This window comes from Botrytis porri (assembly GCF_014898465.1).
Source record: "Botrytis porri strain MUCL 3234 chromosome Unknown BPOR_014, whole genome shotgun sequence".
NCBI classification, from domain to species: Eukaryota; Fungi; Ascomycota; class Leotiomycetes; order Helotiales; family Sclerotiniaceae; genus Botrytis; species Botrytis porri.
This window is the reverse complement of record NW_024066088.1, coordinates 1407197-1423630: the sequence shown is the minus strand read 5'-3', so window position 1 is coordinate 1423630 and position 16434 is coordinate 1407197. Positions and strand designations below refer to the sequence as shown.

Below are 16434 nucleotides of genomic sequence, written 5' to 3'. Positions count from 1 at the left end.
CAAACTATTTATAAACACGAACATCTAATTCAGTCCTTTTCCTCGAACTAACAGTCATGATTCACCTCTCATTCCCCCCACAACCCCTGATCAAACTCACATCACATTCCCCACGCATCACCCCATCCAAAATCCATTCCCCTTCTCCTTCCTTCATCTCCACAATTCACATCCGTCCGTCATCACTCACCCAGTCCACAAAGCCGGTCCTGGGATAGTATAACTACTCAACGTTACATACGGATTGAACAAAATCCCCGGATCAGTCGCCTTATAAAAGCTTGTCGCTACCACACCCGCAGGATTCATTGTTCCAGCGCCCGTCACATCGACGTTGACGCAGAAGGGGTAGTTTTGCGCGCCGTTGGCTGTTGTGGCACCGTGGAGCGCGATGATTTCGTGGCGGAATACGTAGTGGCCTGTGGGGGTGTTAGTTGTGGGAGTATTGAGGGATATAAAGGGGGGGGGGGGAGAAGATAATAAGTTCACATACCAGCAGCAAGTGTCTTTGGTACAATGGTTGTCCAGGTATTGTTGTTTGCCATTAGAGCTCCTGTGGCCCATACTTGTGTGCTGAAATTGAGACCTGATTGATCGATTTTCACCCATTTGAGATTGGCTTTGTTGACCTGGTATTCATCAGCGATCTTTTTTTTCCTCATATTTGATCATAGACATTGGCTGGTTCATATAGATCATAATACCTCAAGCAGAAAATGGAATGAGAAAGCGAGTAACATACAGTAGCGCAACTTCCCCCACAATTAGCCACATAGGTCAACACTGGCCCAATATTATGCGGCCAGGTAGTCCATTGGAACTGGACTGTTCCTCCTGCAGCGACAGTAGCAGATACGTTTGCATTTACTGCGTTTTTATGACATATTATATCGGAAGTTCTTTGAGTTGAACGAATCAGTCCTTGTCTTTCCCTTTAACAGAATCGGAGCGAGCAAGCAAGTATAGAGAGAAAAAGAAAGAAACATACGAATAATGATCAGGCGCAACAAACCCAATATCCAATGCCTCCTCGTACCAACCAGGGGTTTGTGGATAGGGAACCTTGTTCACAACATCGTACCAGTAGGAGATTTGCCAACCGGAAGTGTAGACGCCGTTTGCTACAATTCCGGAGACGTAACCATGAGAGAGGACGGCGGGGATGAGGGAAAGAATGGGGAAGATGGTGGAGAGGAGATGCATGATGATGTAAATTAGGGAAGGTAATTGGAAGATTGAGAGTGGGTGAGGGAGTTGGAGAGGAAACGAGCAGATGAGAGAATTTGAGGGAGTTATATATTAGATTGGTTTATAGGGTCAATAAAGAATGAGTGATGAAGATAGCTTGGTTTCTAGTGTGGTAGTATCAATTGAATCTTGTGACCGTCGAAGAACTACACACAATCTGATATATCAATGAGAATCCGGGGTAGTGGGGGCTAAATTAAACATTCAATATAGATGCCCCAGAAGCATGGGTGCGAATTCTCCTAAATCCGGGGATAATAGATTAAGTGGGATGTTTTAATATAATGCTAATATAGAGATACCGTTGAGATTGTTGCCAAGACGGTCATTATTGTGCAGGTTTCATCTTCAGCCGGCATTTCGGAACGGCGGGGCGGGTAGTGTGTTTTGGTGTTTGGTTGATATGTCGCAATTTGACTTCAAGGGAGAACAGACCTCTTCAGGTTGAGTCGAAGTCTTTGTGCTTCAGTGTCATGTTTCCCATTGATGGAAGAGAAATTGCGAGAATTCAGTTTGTTAATATCATATACTTATTCTTCCCGATTATTGTGTGAGTTCGACCTGAAAAGATACTCTAATAAGGGGTCCGCTTAATTCTGTGTTGAAGATTTCAGGTGAAATATCATTCTTACTATTCTTATTATTATGGCCGACAAGTTTTAGCCAGTGATATGAGATATTCTCTGCTGTAGTCCGCCCGTGATATGTATCGAAGTTCCAGATTCTTGCGGCAAAGGGTGCCTTGGTCCCGATTTGAAAATTTCCACCCCTATCGTGTATCGGTCCGCACACAAACTTGTTATAAATCAAGGTGATTCTACTTGTAGTCACCTGCACTGCCTACCTTTAACATTCACTCAAATTCATCACATGCCATAGCAATGCTTTGAAATTTGCTTGGGATAAGAGTAAGCTTTTAGCTACGAGTTCACTACCGCCACAAGAGCTATCCGCCATGTTGAGTATGGACACTCTACACTACTTCACGAAACGAGCTAAGATTCCCTCCCCGAAGTGATGAATTCCTAGAAACATTCTCAGCAAAAGAGATGTCACCATTATCGAGCTCAGACACCATCTTTGATCCTCGAATTCGCCATGTGTAAGCCTGTTTCTATCAGCACATCTTGCGTTCCATATCGCTGCATTTTGGAATTAGTTGACTTCCCTCCTTGGCAGTTATCAACTAGTCAATGCATGACTAAACTAAAACTATGACATGCTCATCTGTATCAAAATTGTGTTTCTCCCTCGGAAAATATGCGCTCTCTTCTGCATGATTCATTTTGTCATCCAAATTTGACTGTGCAAAATCCCACAATGTTATATGACCTATTCTTTCGTACACTCCCTGGGTTCCTTTGATGCGTCTCAAAACCAACCCCTCATCGTGAAAAAGCCGCAATATGTACAGATTGCACATTTTACAATGCATTTCGAACGGTAGAGTATCTTGCATGAGTAGAAGCGGAGCGCATGATAGCCATAATGCTACATTCGGCATATCGTCGAAATGGTGTTCAGACGATGACTTGCTAACCACGATATGAGATTGTGTTCTTTCAATCCATTTTGCAGGATTTTAATAGGGTACTGAAGACCCTCCAGATTGAAGTGCACCACCATAAAGGTATATCAGAACAGGTAGCTTGTCTCCTGGTTGAGGGTGAAGCGGGACCCAGATACTCAAGTAAGACAGTCTTCGCCGCTTGGTCCTCGAATGAGAAATTCTTGGACGTAGGTGCTATAGATGCTGCGAATTGTACTTTCGTATTGTGGACAATTCAGGCAAAATTCTGTTGCATCAACAATCGCGGACGACTGGTTGGATGGGAGTGCATTGGGTAGCATCCAGCGCAAGTTGCCTATGGGAGGTTGGGCGAAGGCTACACCTAGAAATTGACGTACATTGGGTGTGATTCCGTTGATAATTCCTCTGACTAGAATGTGTTAATTTTGTCTTGGAACAATTCTAAATAATACTTACGATTGCTACTCGTTGTATTGTTGCTTAATTCTGCATCTGAATTTGACTTCTAATGTGGACTCGAGCTGACAGCTTGAATGGACAGCAAAAGTCTTTGCCAGAGAAAGAACTGATATACACCATTATAGTATAAGATACAAGATGCGAGCAGAGAATAAGGATATCAATACGTGGGTGACAGCGGGAGACTATATATAATTCATGAATCATCCCACTTTGCTATTAGTGATGTCTAGCATTTTACAGTGGATATTGTCAGTATCTTTGCCTACATGTTCACTCAGAATACGATTGATACAAGTCAAGAAAGAGATACTATACAATCTTATTTGACTAACTCTTGGCTATATCCGATTGAATCAGATACGGGAAAACCGGGTCGGTGTATATGATTGAAAATTCACAAAGTGGATGCCTTCCAAGAGAACTTCATTGAATGGAATCGTGAAAAGCTAGAAATGAGTCTGGGATAGCTTGGTGCGAGTTCGCTGGACTTATTGAGTACCGAAATGAAGCTTGTTTGCGGGGGTAATTGGATAACTCGGGAGAAGGTTGCGGGATAGTGGGCTGCTGCCATCACATTTGAATCTACCCAAAGCAAGGAGACCATACGATGATCAATGAACATGGAATGGCAATTGGACTTCATAAGTGAAAGCTGTTTTGGCTCCATAATTCAAGCCTCTGTGAGCGAATCATATCCCGTAGATATCGGCTATATACTTGCTCTATCTAAACTCGGCTAGATATCTACCTCCTATGACATAACACATAAGTTTAATCACAGAAATATTTCTTTATAGGAATATCAGACTGTCAAAATATCATGAGCGTAAAAATACTAAATACTGATACCGCAAAACCCGATCCATCCAATGTTTGGATATATACTATGTAGCTTGGATGGAATTGCGGCATTCACCACGCTACCATGCAGCCAATTGAACAAAATTCTGGCATTTACTGCGTCGAAACGTTTAGATTTCAACCGGCATAATTTAATGTTCTTACAAACGTCGCATTGTAAACAAAGTCTAAGATATCCATTCTGAATCGACCAATGACTGTAGGAACTTGGGAACATCTTGATGATGCCCCAATTGCAAGAATAGGATGAGATGAGATAAAGGGGTCGTCTTCTTTTTCAAAATAGCCGAAGGTATCAGGTAGAGCCCACCATTATCAGTTCCAGTCTGACCCACAAAACGTCATGGCTCCACTTATTACAAAGTATATGTGGGCATTGAAGACGACGCTCAGATGAACTTGACTATTTATCAAACTGTTCCCTCAAAATGGTAAGAATCGTACTTGCTGGTGGCGCCGGAAGTGAATTGGGGATAGTCTGAAAGTTTTGAATGTTAAGAGCTGATGCGTCAGCAGATGTTGGACGGGAAGTTTTGGAGGCACTTCTAGCGGAGGGTAAACATGAGATCAAGGTAGTTTCCCGAAAAGTAAGCAAGCGATTCCACGGGTCAATTGCAGTACCAATCAGCTGCTGATATCAAACCAGAATGTTCCTGACTTGACGACCCAAGGAATCACAGTAGACATCGTAGATTATCTAGACAAGAAAGCACTTGTAGATGCGCTCGAAGGAGTTGATACTGTTCTCTCATTCATCGTTACCATCAACGATCCAGATAATCAAGCTCAAAAGACTCTGATTGATGCATGTATCGAAGCTCGCGTTGGTCGTTTTGCCCCAAGTGAGTGGGCTACAAGAAGTCATTGCGAATTCCCTGCATATGAGGGGAAAGCTCGAGTATATGATCATGTCCAAGAGATAAATAAGGAGAGAAAGGTTTGTTGTTCCAATATCCTCATTCACAGTGCTAATCTTTGCGACAGGTCTTGGAATTTACTTTATTTCAGTGTGGAGTGTTCTTGAATTACTTCAGTTACCCGCATCCCTCCGCAAGATTCATGCAAATCTTTCCAATGCCGATAGATGTTGAGAACTGCAGAGCTATCATCCGAAAAGATACAAAGGCCTAAATCACTTTGACCGCCGTACAAGACTTGGCAAGAGTCATCAGCAAAGCAGTAGACTACCAGGACGCATGGCCAGAAGTCAGCGGAGTTCGTGCCAATCAAATTTCTGTTTTAGACTTCATTGGGCTCTGTGAGAAAATCAGAGGTTTGTCTCATTATCTAACTATGCTTACGAAGTTTTCACTAACGCTATTCTCTGTAGGACAAAGTTTCGTCGTAGAATCAGTAGAATCAGTAGAATCAGTAGAAAAGACTGACTTAGAAAAAGGGGTATTTGCATCTCCCTAGTTCCCCGTCATCGCTCACCCGGCGGTTCCGGAGGATCATAGAGACGCCTTTTCACAGAGCTATTTTTCAGCCTTCATTTTAGCACTTTAATGTCGTGGTTAGGACGCATCTAACGAGTGGAATGAGTTGTTGCCAGACATTCAGTTTACCTGCACTGAAGAGTTTCTGTCGAATATTTGGATGCACAGGTCATAATCAGCGCGGGAATTAGAGATAAGGTCTGGTACTAGGGCATCTCGATTCCTGCTAAAAACTCAGGATTCAGCCTGATCAATCAATTAGCTTCTATCTTATCAAGAACACCATAGATTTGATGATGCTCCACACTTGAATTGTGCGCCCAGCTTCGGATCACTATTCATAAAATTAAGATGTCTCTTGTAGATTACCGTAGAGAAGTTCGCAGGGCAGCTTTTGCCATGTGACGGAAGACCGTCGCTCAGAGAAGAGAATAAAGTGAATAACAAATCCCTTGAGTGAAGTGATCTTTGCGATTGGTTCCAACAATATCGCCTCATTGGCCTCATTCAGCCATTCAGTTGCGAGCAATAAGCGTAGCTCAACGTACAAGTGTTTGATATTCCCCATGGCAGGTATTATGTTCCATGCATCGACCCATTGCATATAGTAGTAATGACCATACTTGTTGTTGGCCGATACAGCCAGAGGTGTGCGAAAGCTTTGACACAGCCATTTCACGCGTAAGGCAGTGATACCGGTAAAAGTTTGTTTCAATACAAAAGATACATCCATCAGATCGTTCTGCTCTACCCGGAACAGATTCTGAGTATATAACATCTCAATAGATTCAGCATAATCGTGAGAATCAGTGCTGATTCATACAAGCGATATGGTGCTCGTACATTTGACGATCGAGAATGAGGGCCGTCGACGATAGGCATGCCATTCAAACGAAGGACGCGCCAAAGCATGCACACCATGATGTTGCATGAAGTTCGAAGGGCAAGAGGCCGTAGGTTTCGTAGTTCTCAATCCAATTTCTTATTGGAAATCACTTGAGCCGTGGTGCTTCGTGCATTATATACCTGAGAATAATTGATCTGTCCTTCTGGGCAGTGTATATTTGCTGCCTAGTCGTACTACGACCCTGGAGCAAGATACATACTATTGGTGAATGTACGAGGTGAGCGCGGACCACACGCTTTCCTTGACATATGAGCATTATGCAATGTCTAGTATCCGCTCGTGGTTACATATCGAGAAGAGTTGTTGTAGCATATGCAGGATCTCTAAACACCGTTCGTTAGATATCCAGCGATGTATCGATTGATTTGAGTAGCATTGCCCCTGCCTTGGCCAAAGTGATCATTTTATGTCTGTCAATATAAATTCTTGAAGCTCCTCGAAAACCTCAATTAAGTATGTATCTTCAGATATCATCAAGAATATATCAATGATTTGAGTTGATGTGTGGCATTGAGTTTGTTGATGTCTGAAGATATAATGGAAGTAAAAGAGCCACAATGCACCGCCACTTTAAACGAGGCTATCAATTACTGCGGCCGCTAGCTCATGCAAGACTAGAATTGAGATCTACGGTTGGCTACAGCTCCACGCAGCCTTGAGCTAAGACTGTACCAAAACATCAATGACCGATGATAATTGCTTCAATTATATATTATTTAAACCTCACATAATTGTTTAGGATTGCCGATTGATTCGAAATGAATAAGAAGTCGATTTAAATATTATAGTCGGCAAGATTGCACGTCACATATCCGAATCACCGCTTATTACCACCTCTATCCGTGATATCGACGTCTCAAGTCATGGCTATTCTCGAAGAGTTCCTCGAGTCTATTCTGAAATTCCTCAGGGCAAAGGATGGAATAAGCTTACAGTTATGGCTTCGAGTCGAACCCCCTCTTCCCGATCATTATTTTCAGCTTGGTCGAGAATTGAAGGCGACATTTCAAAATAGCACTGCACTCGAACGCCATATCGCGAAACTCCTGCCAGACGACCCCAACGCAAGTTATGAGGATGGTAACGTTTGGCCGGGCTTTTTGGCTTTCATGAAGGACTACTTGGAGTTCTGGAGGGATGTCAATTTCGAGGATTTGTTGGAAACGCACTCACAGCTCACCGTTTTAGCAAGGTAAATGAGCTCTCTTGTTTTCAGCCAACATACTAATGGGATGCGCATAGTACTTGTCTAGCAGCTTTATCCAATCCGACATATGGGATAGTGATGCTTCCGACGGCCATTCAATTATCGACTGCCCTCGCGAAACTTGCAATGACACTCGACAAGAGACCGGATCTCACCAGAAGATTGCGAAGAGTTGCCGATGTCGATGCTGGAGAGACGCGAAAGACTTTAGTAGAAGGAACTGCAGAAACAATACAGCGTGCTTTTACAGTTTGTTTGACGGAAAGGACTACGAATAGGAATGGGGTTGGGTCAGATGGAAAGCCAGAGGGGAAGAAAGTCGGAATATATTCATTCGCGAATCTGGCTTTGAAACTCTTCTTTCAAGTATGGTCGCCTCCAATCGATCCATGGAATAATGCTGAATCGTCACGTAGTGCCGGAAAACACGATTGGCGAATCAACTCATCACGAATATTACCCAACACTCTCCACCATTGGAGCTTTACCCCGCAAGTCAACGAGTAACATATCTTTATTATCTTGGCCGATACTTCTTCTCGAATACCCACTTTTACCTCGCGCAGTGCTGTCTTCAAGCTGCTTATGACCAGTGTCATGCACAGTGCATCAACCAGCGACGTCTGATTCTAATTTACTTGATATCATCTAACATGATACTCGGTCGATTTCCATCTCGGTCTTTTATGTCGCGTCCCGAGGCTGCTGGGGTCCTTGAAAGATTTACACCAATTGTCAAGGCTATCAAATTGGGGAATTTGGCTGCTTTCAAGCGTTCATTGGGTCCAGAGGGTGGAAATGAAAAATGGTTGTTCGACAAGGAAATTCTTCTGCCATTGCTGTATCGTTGCGAAACATACGTGTGGCGTTCACTTGCACGACGCGTTTTATGTTTGACATACCAGTGGCCGTTCGACCCCAATTCTAAGAAAGCACCGACTCTAAATCTTGCCGATTTGGTCACAGCTGCGCAGTATTGCCAGAAAGTCCTTGAGGGCTGGCAGAGGCCTGCCGATTCTGCCGCTTTTATGCAGTCGGGTCGCACACACACAAATACAATGTTTATAACAGCAGAAGACCTGGTAAAACCTCCAGGCGTGGTGAAACTTTCGCCTAATGATGGGGTGATTTGGGGAAGCAAAATGCCAGAAATGTTGGATGTTGAAGCAATCGTTGCAAGTTTAGTACAACAAGGACTATTGAGGGGGTTTATTAGTCATATACAGGGCAAGTTTGCGATTTTGGGGGCAAAACAGAGGGGTGGACCATTGAATGCAGGGTTCCCACCAGTTTGGGAAGTTATCAAAGATAGAGCTGAGAAAGACGGACACGGTAATGAAGTACCGGGCTGGGTTACGGGTGGCGGCGGTGGATACACAAGTGGAGGAGTCGTTAATTTAACTGGAATTGCTCGGCCGGCTGGGGCTACATGAGCAGGAACAGATTCGAAATACCCGAAAAGCCCGAATAAATTCCATACCATCTACAAGATCAGGTACAATTCCTCGCCGTCTCTCACGAACCGACCACGTCTACTGTGACCTCCGCCTTATCCGTAAACTAGTGCAAGGTGCTGGCAGGTGTTCATACAACTTAACGGCATGTGCCAAGGGAGCCCGTTCAACACAACCAAGCTTGCATTCAAATAGGCAAAAGCTCTAACATCAAGCTCCCATTCTATCCGTTTTAACGTCTTTGATTATACGGATGTATGGCCAACAAGCGGTTCCATGGGATGCATACGATTCTGGTATAGTTTCACCTCCCACGAACCGATGCTTGGCAAGATGGAGCATAACCGATCTTTATGAGCCGAAGTCACTATTTTGTATATTTTAGAACCTGATGCAAAGCATCTGAATACCATTCTTGTATACTCCAATCTCTTCTTGTGGTCTTATGTTGCATGAAGAAATTCGCAAGTTCAAATGTCATTTTGCTCTTTTATGTGACTATTAAAATGGACATCGAACTTTGACAATCAGTGAGATGTTTAAGGATTCTTTCCTAATCCTCGAGCTAAATTGAATTATTATTGAGGAAGATTGTTGCAAAGTTTTCAAGTATTTCATGGTGTCAGGTTTGCAGAACGTGATGATATGGCAACACCACCCGATACACGATTGAATGTTAACTATGGTTTTTATACAAGATTACACTGATATTGAAGTGGAACGAAGGGTCCATTCCACTCCAGCATATCATTGCAGGTGTGGAGAAGTTACAACTATATTTTTAACATTGCACTGTTGCCAAGAAGTCGGTGAACAGACTGTCGTCATTCATTTTTCTGTATGCTATCGTCCCAAGTTTATGATTCACTTTCAAAGCAAGTCAGCACGAGGTCCGGAGCCGGAAACAAGGTTCGTGAATGTGACATGAAGATTAACCTAGGCTCCTATCTTCTGTATTTCACAGTTCTCCTATCCATGGAAATCTATTTTACACTTCTTTCTCCGAAGTCTACATATAAATCTGTCCTACCTCCTCTTCGAGGACAAATTCAAGAACAAATTCATTGCCATGCACTCTCTAGATCCTACAAGACAGCTGATAGCCGATGGGATGAGTCCCGAATCCTCAAGCATGGCTATTATCTTATCCTCGATCATATTATCTTCTCTCCAAATCGTTTTCGTAATAGCCCGATCTCTTTCACGACTACTAACAAAATTTCCGCCAATCTGGGGACTAGATGATCATCTTATTATTGTATCATTATTTCTGAATCTATCTCTAGCTGCATTATGTCCGGGTGCGTATCGCCTTTATAACCCTTCCAAACATTCAATTTACTCATATCCTCCACAGTTGCGGTATATCTCGCCGACATGGGTCACCATCTCCTCTGGATTCAACCCGCCAAATTAGTCATCGGACTGAAAGTTCTCTACGCTGTCGATATCATAAACATCCTCGCTCTCAGTATCCCCAAACTAGCCATTCTGTTTCTCTACAAACGACTATTCATCACATCCAAACTCACGAATCATGCAATAAAAGGCGCAACATACGCAGTCTACGCATTCATCATCGTTCTCGAAGCAATAGCCATCTTCCAATGCGTACCAATCTCCGATGCGTTCAAAATAGGGCCGAGGAAATCTCGTCGGTGTATCGATAATATGGTTGTACTGACCTGGGCAACGGTGCCTAGCATCGTCACTGATATTGTAATATTTTTGATTCCGGTTCCGGTGGTTTGGAAACTCAATGTTTCTCTGAGATTCAAGATTGAGTTGGCGGTAGAATTCATTATTGGTGGATTGTAAGTCTTTTTAATCCTCCCTAATAGATACCAATACTAACGATCTTGGCGCGCAGCGGTATGGTAGTCTGTGCAGTCCGCGTCTCGGTGTTCTTGCGGATACAACACCTGCCAGATGTTACATACGTAGGAGGAGAATCACTCCTCTGGCTGCAGTTACAACCTGCTGCATACCTGATTTGCGCGTGTCTACTGCGCTGCCGACCGTTACTCGAAGCGATCATTGAGACGATTTCTTGCCGGTCGCCGAGAATGATGGAAACTCCAGTGAGAGAACTGATACCTATGACTTCAGTAAAGGTTGGGACATCAGAGAAGGATGTTCGCGAATGGTCAAGTGGTGATAAAATTGAAGTTTCAAAGATGGAAAAGGTGCACCTGGGTTAAGCGAGTAGGCGGGATTGATGGGTGCTTAAGCGACATAAATAGAGAGAGATCCTGAACTGGAGGGGAATGGAATAGATGATGGGTCTGGATGGATTCGTGAAATAGCTGGATTACTACCGGCCTCATATCAGGCCCGTGCCAAGATTTATATTCCAGAAAAAGCACGGAAGATTGACTCTATACCTTTATTGGGTTAGTCTATCTAAGCTTTTGCTTAGTAAAGTCATTTTGAATACTAGATCATACGTGAGCATTAATATTTTACGCGTGTTGCCATCAGCTTTAGCAAATAGTTTTTCTTTCATCGATTTCACAAATTCGTTGCTAAGTAGGGTTGCGATTTGGCCGTTTTCACAAGTTGCACGTCAATTTCTGTCCATAATTTCAGATTACCTTTGCCAACAGGTCAATTCAAGTGAATCTAGTGACTTGACAAAATGTCATACAAATAATCGCCACCTTTGAAATCCCTCGCCCCCTCCTCATGTATTAGAGGTTCGGAGGAAAGAAAATCAAGACGACTTCATTTAAGCCATATTAGGCAACTTAACTTCCATATAATTTAAGGGCGATGGTCAGTTCAGGTTGCCACGCCACCAATTCATTCAGTGAACAAAATGCGTGCAGATGTCGATTCGATATTTACAATCCTATTGCTAAGACTATCAAACATTATGTTTTGATAAGTACAATTAAACATGCACATTACTATGCATATTACTATGCCTATGACATAGGATATGCATAGTTCTATTGTAACTAGGTTTCAAATCATCAGGGCTCAATACTCTCACAATACTGCTAGGAATCTTCCAAGCCGTGTTACTCTTGGTGATAGTTGTGCTCTGAAAGATATGAGTAATATTATACGCCTAGGAACATCTCCAAATGTGATGGTAGCCATTGGCAAACGTGGATATGGCATTAGATAAGATATTGGAGCTCTTTTCAAGAGCTCATATTGCGGGTGAATATCTTAGACAGACATCTACGAGAGCTTTTCGAAGCGAGTTTTTTTGTTCACTGTTATCAGGAATCAGTATAGAAAATATTATAATCTTCAGGTCTCAGAAGAAATAGAATTTCAAATTTCAAACAGTCTTATGTCATAGGATATCAATTGATAGGGCAAGTTGAGAATCGCTTGAAGGTGCTTTAATATCCCTCAATTTCGATATTCTTACTGTTTCTATAATCGAAATCATAGTTTTTGATTCGATTAATCAACTCTCGTATATCCTACTTTGAGTGTATATTTCTAAGAAAGCTTTTTCTAAAAGAATAATTAAGGAATTTTAGATGCCATGATTTGAATATCAACGAAGTATATCGACTTATCTATAAAAAAGCTCGAACAATAGTAATGAAGATTTTTGTTATTATGGCTTATACTTTGAGTTAGATTTTGAATGAAGTAATCACCGAAGTCTAATCTAAATGATGTTAAACAATTCCTTATTTATTTATTTATTTATTTATTTATTTATATCAATTAACGTCTGTCTTGAACCTCCCTAAGGGTATTTAGACGTGCTAAGATAAGGGACTATTTGAGCGGCGTGATCGTCGCAACCGAATTTAGCAATTTAACTTCAATGCCAGGGGCTGTTCGCTCCTCTGCAGGTGCGATCCACTTCTGTTTCCAGAAGGGTACGTCTGATCCGGGTTCTTGTTAGGGTAGAGCTTGGTTCCCGGGTGGATAGGCTCGTTGTGGGCTCCGATCCCTATGGTGAAGGAGAAGAAGTGGGAGTGGGTTGCTATTTGTTTAGCCGAGCGGCAAGGCTCTTATATTGTATATTGGGTTTGCGGTTTTTAGGGGTGTGGTATATTCGAGTGATCAGTTGAGTGGTAAGTTTATAAAAGGGGCGGCAGGCTTTGTTGAAAAGATGGTCGCTTTCTAAGGGTCCTTTAGTAGTTAGGACAGATCTGAGTGTAGAACTCTGAGTCGGTAATCAGCTGAGTGAGCTTGCTAGGTGTGTGTAAGAGTTTCTTGATATATGTGATCGCCTGTTTGTTAGATTGTATTTCTACAGGGGCCAGGGGCCAGTCTGAACGTTTTAGGTTGTTTATAGTGCATTTAAAGAAGTGATATGGTTCCTTAGCGCTGCCGCATGAGCAGTCCAGCTTGTTGTTTTGATGACCAAATCGCTGATGGTAAGCGGCGTAGTCGCCATGACCTGTTTTCATAGCTAGTAGTCGGTGAAGGACTGCTCTTGGCAGAGTTAGTTCCTTCGGCTCCTTTGTGTTGTACTTGGGAGACCATTCTTTATAATTAGCAGAGAGAGAGGGATTCATCTCTTCCCACCACTCAGTCTCTGCGCGTAGGCGCTTTTGGCGAACGATCGTCCGGACACCGCTAATTGTTGGTAGCTTGTCGATCGCCTGGTCCATGGGTCCAATTGCGCCTGCGTTTGCTAGGCGGTCTGCTTCCTCATTCCCTTCGATCTCCATGTGACCAGGTGACCACTTCACTCTAATGTCAAGTTGTTTCATTGCCTTATGGCACTTATGGAAGGCCCATTGCGTTGTGGGCGGCGCGTTTCCGCGAACACCCCAGATGACCGATGTACTGTCAATACACATCCAGATCCGGCCACTCGGGGGATCTTTAAACGTGCTGATCAGGTGCTCCAGCCCTCGCCACGCTCCGATCGCTTCTGCATCGAACACATGTGAGTCGCTCCGGATCTGCTTGGATCCGGAGGCTAATTGAGTGCCATTGTGATATATTACATATCCGTATCCGACACAGTGTTTACGATCAATGGTTTGTTCTGATCCGTCGGAGAAGATCGTGTAGTCCTCAGGTGGGAGTTGCAGCCACCACTCTTTGAAGGCTTGAGCTGCTTCCTCTTTGGTTAGCCCTTCCGTCGGATCCGTTCTGCAGCCTATCGAGAAGTGCGGGCGAAGTAACTTCGGCCGTTGGGTCTCTGGGATGAGGAGGCCGAGCCGTTGGATTCTTGTAAGGGGCCTTCTAGCTGTGCCTGCTCCTCGCCCGCGCTTTCGTACTGTGGGTTTCAGGCGGCTCACTAGCAGGTGCTGATTGTCGACCGTTTTTAAGCGGAGTGCGAATCGCAGCTTGGCGTGTTCTAATGCGACTATCCCCGATGGCAGGCCGGCTTCTTTGATAAGAGCTGCGGTCGGTGTAGTTTTGTATACCGGGATCGCTCCTCTTGCGGCGGTATTGATCACTTTGTTGATGTAGCGGAGATGGCCTTTGATACCTGTGCCTGTGCTTGCTTCGCTTTGACCGAGGCTCGGTTTGAGTTTGCCAGCGTACCATACTTCAGTGCCGAATAGTGCTACTGGAAGGACGCAGGTGATCACTGCTTTTCTCAAGTAGGAAGCTGGTGGCCCATGCAGAGTGCGGGCGATCGACCTGATGTGCGAGGCTACTTTCATGGCTTTCGCTGTGCGTGTTTTGACATGTTGTAGAAACGAGAGCCGACGATCGAAGAAGACACCAAGCCATCTTAGAGTGGGTTGAGTGCTTCCACTCGTTACAATCGGTACTGGAGTGATTATCAGATCCGGGTTAACGACTAGTGGTGGGTTGGTGGTATCGTGTCGTCTGGTTATATGGAGTAGCTCGAATTTCTCTGAGGCGAATAGGATTTTGTTCTCCTTACCCCATCGGATGATCTGTCGAACGCGTCGTTGAAGGATCCTGGCATTCGTGGAGAGATGCTTGGAGGAGTGATAGATCGCAATATCGTCAGCGTAGCCAAAGCGATATTTGGTATCTCGGTTGAGGAGCTCAGCGAGATATAGCATATAGAGTATAGGTGATAGGGGGGACCCCTGAGGAGTACCACATGCTACTGGGTATTCCTCTGTTGTGATGCCTTCGAGTCTTACTCTGACTTTCCTATTTGTAAGGAACGAGTCTATTAGTTTGAGCAGCGGAGTTGGCCATCCTTGCTTGATCATTCGGCTCAGGAGTCGGCGCTTTAGGAGAGCGTCAAAAGCTCCTTGAACATCCATTGTAACAATCGAGACCACATTACCCGTTGCTAATGAAAGCTCCGCATCGTGAGTGAAAGCCGCCGTTAGATCAGTACCTGATCTTCTGGGGAGCGCTCCGCAGTGCTGCGGGCTGATTACCTTGTGTCTCAGGGCTGTCCAGGATATTTGACTAGCTATATACCGTTCGAGCCCCTTACCGATACAGGAGATCAGGGCTATCGGTCGCCACGACCGCGGTGACGTTTTGTCTTTCTTGCCCACCTTAGGGATCATTACTACTTCCGCTAGCTTCCAACCTTCTGGATAGTAGTTTAGAGCTAGGCAAGATGCAAATATCTCCCGGATCAGTGATTTGACGCTCGGCCAGCATGCCTTGAGGATGCGCACAGTGGCTCGATCCACTCCAGGCGCAGTGCAAGTAGCTCCTATGACATGTTTTTCCACTTCTTCTGCAGAGATCGTTCTTTTCCAGGGGAGTATCCCTTTGTGTGCTTGATTGAGCAGCGGATCGTTTGGTAGGTCGTCGTCTGCCCTGAAACGATCCAGAACCGCTGTGAATAAAGCATCTGCCTTCTCTTTTGTATCGCAGATCACCCGCTCGCCGATTATTAGGGAGGGGGATTTCGCATTACTTTCGGGGGTTAATTTGTGCCATCCCATAACCCGATAGAGTTCTTTGTCGTCTTTGACTCCGTCGAGACGCATTGCCCAGTAGGATCTCTTGGCTTGTCGCACTACCTTTTGTAAGAGATGAGTAGCATTAGTCTTCCTTTCCGGGTCTGATCCCCTCCGTGCTTCTATGTGTGCTCGGTGGGCTTCTCTGCACTCGTCCGTCCACCACGGCGAGGCTTTTCCTACCTTCCGATCAATCTTGCCGATTGCTCGGATCGCTTTTTCTAACGCATTCGCCAGCTCACTGACGTGGGTTTCAATCTCAGTTGTAGTCTGAATGTCTACATCATTGAGGTGAGCTAGCTGGTTGGCCATTAGTCCATCTAATCTAGGCAGATCCACTTCCTTTATCCGATAGCGATACTGATCCCACTCTGTTGTTCCACGATTCGTCAGAGTAGTGACCTGGGTAGCATGATCAGATCCACAATGGAGTTCTTCCAGTACCTCTGTATAAGCGAACGGTATGTTGGAGAAGGTCAGGTCTAT

At 44.2% G+C, this 16434-nt stretch overlaps 5 protein-coding genes across 5 annotated transcripts; 3 read left to right on the top strand and 2 right to left on the bottom strand.

Annotated features, from left to right (window-relative positions):
* Window positions 1-186: 186 nt before the first annotated feature.
* Window positions 187-1203, bottom strand: EAF01_009737 (uncharacterized protein; the record flags this gene model as incomplete). Its single annotated transcript, XM_038917993.1, has 4 exons — window positions 187-419; window positions 494-629; window positions 743-899; window positions 989-1203. 4 exons carry the CDS (start codon window positions 1201-1203, stop codon window positions 187-189), a joined length of 741 nt encoding a protein of 246 aa, XP_038766802.1.
* A 3327-nt stretch (window positions 1204-4530) lies between these two features.
* Window positions 4531-5233, top strand: EAF01_009736 (uncharacterized protein; the record flags this gene model as incomplete). The annotated part of the gene is made up of 4 exons (XM_038917992.1): window positions 4531-4564; window positions 4619-4689; window positions 4749-5039; window positions 5087-5233. The coding sequence occupies 4 exons, from the start codon at window positions 4531-4533 to the stop codon at window positions 5231-5233; spliced, it is 543 nt and encodes a 180-aa protein (XP_038766801.1).
* A 651-nt stretch (window positions 5234-5884) lies between these two features.
* EAF01_009735 (uncharacterized protein) lies at window positions 5885-6459 on the bottom strand (the record flags this gene model as incomplete). Its single annotated transcript, XM_038917991.1, is given in 2 exon segments — window positions 5885-6350; window positions 6362-6459. 2 exon segments carry the CDS (start codon window positions 6457-6459, stop codon window positions 5885-5887), a joined length of 564 nt encoding a protein of 187 aa, XP_038766800.1.
* An 849-nt stretch (window positions 6460-7308) lies between these two features.
* EAF01_009734 (uncharacterized protein) lies at window positions 7309-9085 on the top strand (the record flags this gene model as incomplete). Its single annotated transcript, XM_038917990.1, has 3 exons — window positions 7309-7637; window positions 7688-8018; window positions 8069-9085. 3 exons carry the CDS (start codon window positions 7309-7311, stop codon window positions 9083-9085), a joined length of 1677 nt encoding a protein of 558 aa, XP_038766799.1.
* Window positions 9086-10217: 1132 nt separating this feature from the next.
* EAF01_009733 (uncharacterized protein) lies at window positions 10218-11307 on the top strand (the record flags this gene model as incomplete). The annotated part of the gene is made up of 3 exons (XM_038917989.1): window positions 10218-10407; window positions 10464-10920; window positions 10977-11307. The coding sequence occupies 3 exons, from the start codon at window positions 10218-10220 to the stop codon at window positions 11305-11307; spliced, it is 978 nt and encodes a 325-aa protein (XP_038766798.1).
* Window positions 11308-16434: the final 5127 nt, after the last annotated feature.